Source organism: Dichomitus squalens (genome assembly GCF_000275845.1).
Source record: "Dichomitus squalens LYAD-421 SS1 unplaced genomic scaffold DICSQscaffold_52, whole genome shotgun sequence".
In the NCBI taxonomy this organism is placed as follows: domain Eukaryota; kingdom Fungi; phylum Basidiomycota; class Agaricomycetes; order Polyporales; family Polyporaceae; genus Dichomitus; species Dichomitus squalens.
The window spans coordinates 117,928-119,825 of NW_006766934.1; the positions used below are offsets into that span (position 1 = coordinate 117,928).

The window sequence follows — 1,898 nt, forward strand, 5'->3', positions numbered from 1 at the left end:
TGTTTGAACACTTTCCGTCAGTATGAGTACACTACTGCCCCCCATTCCGCCCCCTGACGACTGCGTTCCAGTCCCGGCCCTCTCCCTTAATAATTCCCCTTTCGTCTATATGACCGGACCCTGAGTCCGACCCTGACCCTTTCCCTCTTTGTTACCTCTTGTATCCCTATATCCCTCAATCTAGGGACTTGTGCGATACTCTCTCCCCGTGTGCTACACCGCGTACTTGGATAAGTCCGCGTGATAAGTCTGGATAGACTTGTGTTAGTACTTCAGCGTAACATTAGAACAGAAGTTCTCCCACCATGCCTTGGATAGGACTCACCGTGGCGCACTCTATTCGTCAACTCGCAGACCGACTTTGACGAACGCATGGCCGTGACCATACTACGGTCGATTACTCAGACGACGAGGTAGTCGTCTACAACCACAACCGCACCCCCGAGGAACATCAAGTGTACAACCTAGTACGATGCCAAGCCACACCAGCGGACGCCGAATGTTCCATTTGGCAGCTCGAGGAAGCATACAGACGTGCGACCTACCAGGAAGGATTACTCCTCGATCAACTAGTAGCACCAACGCCTCAGAGACAGGCATCTATCGAACTCATCTGTCAACGGACGCTTGACCGGATCGAAAGGACTCACGCACGAGCCGTCCTCCATAGCCCAGTTTGGAACGAATATCGCCTGAGCATCGGCTCTTGGACACCAGACCAGGCGAGCCTCGAGTTTACTATCCTTGATGAACTCGAGCATTGGGTACTCTGTGACGACGGATACGACGGGTACGACGAACTACCATCACTCGTCAACATCGAGCAAGAATCATCGGCAGGCAACCCCTCAAGCCCCGAACCACTAGACATCTTCTCCTTCCTTGCGAGAATTTGGGACAACGCGAGCGCGTTGTACGACATCACCAACCACCACCCAACCCTCACCCCGATCTCCGAGCAAGCACACATCCAGGTTCTCATCGAACAGGGTCAGCAGGTCGTCAACACCCTTCACAATCTCCAACGGCTCGTCAGCCCACCCCTTCCCCCCATCCCCGTTAGCCACGACCCAGAAGAACACCACGGATCCAGTTACTTTGCTGCTCGAATTTGCAAACAGGCCGAGAATCTTCGTAACGTTCAGAGTCTTTTGGACCCGGACTTTGCCGAACACTGCCAACGCCTACATCTACTCATTGGGGCCAGGGAACTATACGAATCTCACCGTCGCATCATTCGAAACGGATATGAGTCCCCTGACGCTAGTTCCGATTTTGACCATTCGGCAACTCTACGCAACTTCCACCTGGACTAGGTATCCCTCCGCATGAATACGCAGCGGACCGATTGCGCCCAACGTATTCACCAATACGACCCTGAGAATCGACGCGACGTCAGCTTCAATAGAGAAGGACAGAACAGACGCACTTGCAATAACCACCTGTGCCCCAACCGATACAACGGACAGAGCAGCCCCAACGTCATCACCGAAAACGCGCCACAGAAAAGGTAGGAAGCCTTCATCCGAACGGCTTGGGCCCTCAATCGAACAACAGCCCCCTCCCCTCCGCGTAGCCCTGCTACCCATCGCACTAGTTCCCTACCAGACGTAGCGAACGAGCCCACCGAGGCTACACCCTTGTCGGAAGATAACCCCGCTCCTCGAGACGACGAAGAAACCGTCACCCCTCTCCGCGGTCCTCTCCAAGCACACCCGGACGAACCAGACAGCGACACGGACACGACAACAGAACTCATAGACGCCACTATGTCCGCAGTACCACCCCGTTCTAGCCTCCCCAGCTTCCAACTCGGAAACTTGTTCACTCCCCAAGACAGCATCTCCTCGCTACGCCAGGCGAAAGGGGCCCAACCCGGTCAAACCACTCACTATGCC

The 1,898-nt window shown here is 54.8% G+C and overlaps 1 protein-coding gene across 1 annotated transcript; it reads left to right on the plus strand.

Moving 5' to 3' along the window:
• Positions 1–305: 305 nt before the first annotated feature.
• DICSQDRAFT_173817 (uncharacterized protein) lies at positions 306–1,316 on the plus strand (the record flags this gene model as incomplete). The annotated part of the gene is made up of 2 exons (XM_007369625.1): positions 306–342; positions 406–1,316. The coding sequence occupies 2 exons, from the start codon at positions 306–308 to the stop codon at positions 1,314–1,316; spliced, it is 948 nt and encodes a 315-aa protein (XP_007369687.1).
• Between the last annotated feature and the right edge of the window lie 582 nt (positions 1,317–1,898).